Below are 317 nucleotides of genomic sequence, written 5' to 3'. Positions count from 1 at the left end.
CAGCGCGGGGTCCCGGGAGAAGGGCGGGATGGGGAGGTCGGGGAAGGCAAGGATATTGCCGCAGGCAGGAGTCCACCTCGCCCTCGTCGGGCCCGACCTGCCCGTCGCCCCCGTCTTCCTCGTCCACGAACTTGTTCTCGTCGTACTCATCCACGTCCACCTTCCGGAACCGGGCGGACGACACCGTGTTCTTCGACATCCCCGATCCCAAGCGGCGGCCAAGGCCTCCTCTAGCTGCGATCTCTACCTCGGTGAGCCCAGCCGGCCAGGAACCCGAAGCCTGGTGCCTTCACTTCCCTCTTCCTGTCTGTGGAAAT

At 65.6% G+C, this 317-nt stretch overlaps 1 protein-coding gene across 1 annotated transcript in view; it reads right to left on the bottom strand.

The window, feature by feature from the left end:
• Positions 1-307, bottom strand: part of ARPC5 (actin related protein 2/3 complex subunit 5) — a 7,732-nt gene extending 7,425 nt beyond the window's left edge. Inside the window, exon 1 of the mRNA XM_006772957.2 lies at positions 57-307. Within this exon, the coding sequence (XP_006773020.1) occupies positions 57-199 (143 nt within the window). The 5' untranslated portion in view covers positions 200-307. The remainder of the gene's footprint in view (positions 1-56) is intronic.
• Positions 308-317: the final 10 nt, after the last annotated feature.

Source organism: Myotis davidii, unplaced genomic scaffold, assembly GCF_000327345.1.
Source record: "Myotis davidii unplaced genomic scaffold, ASM32734v1 scaffold362, whole genome shotgun sequence".
NCBI lineage: Eukaryota > Metazoa > Chordata > Mammalia > Chiroptera > Vespertilionidae > Myotis > Myotis davidii.
This window is presented reverse-complemented; position numbering and strand designations above follow the sequence as displayed.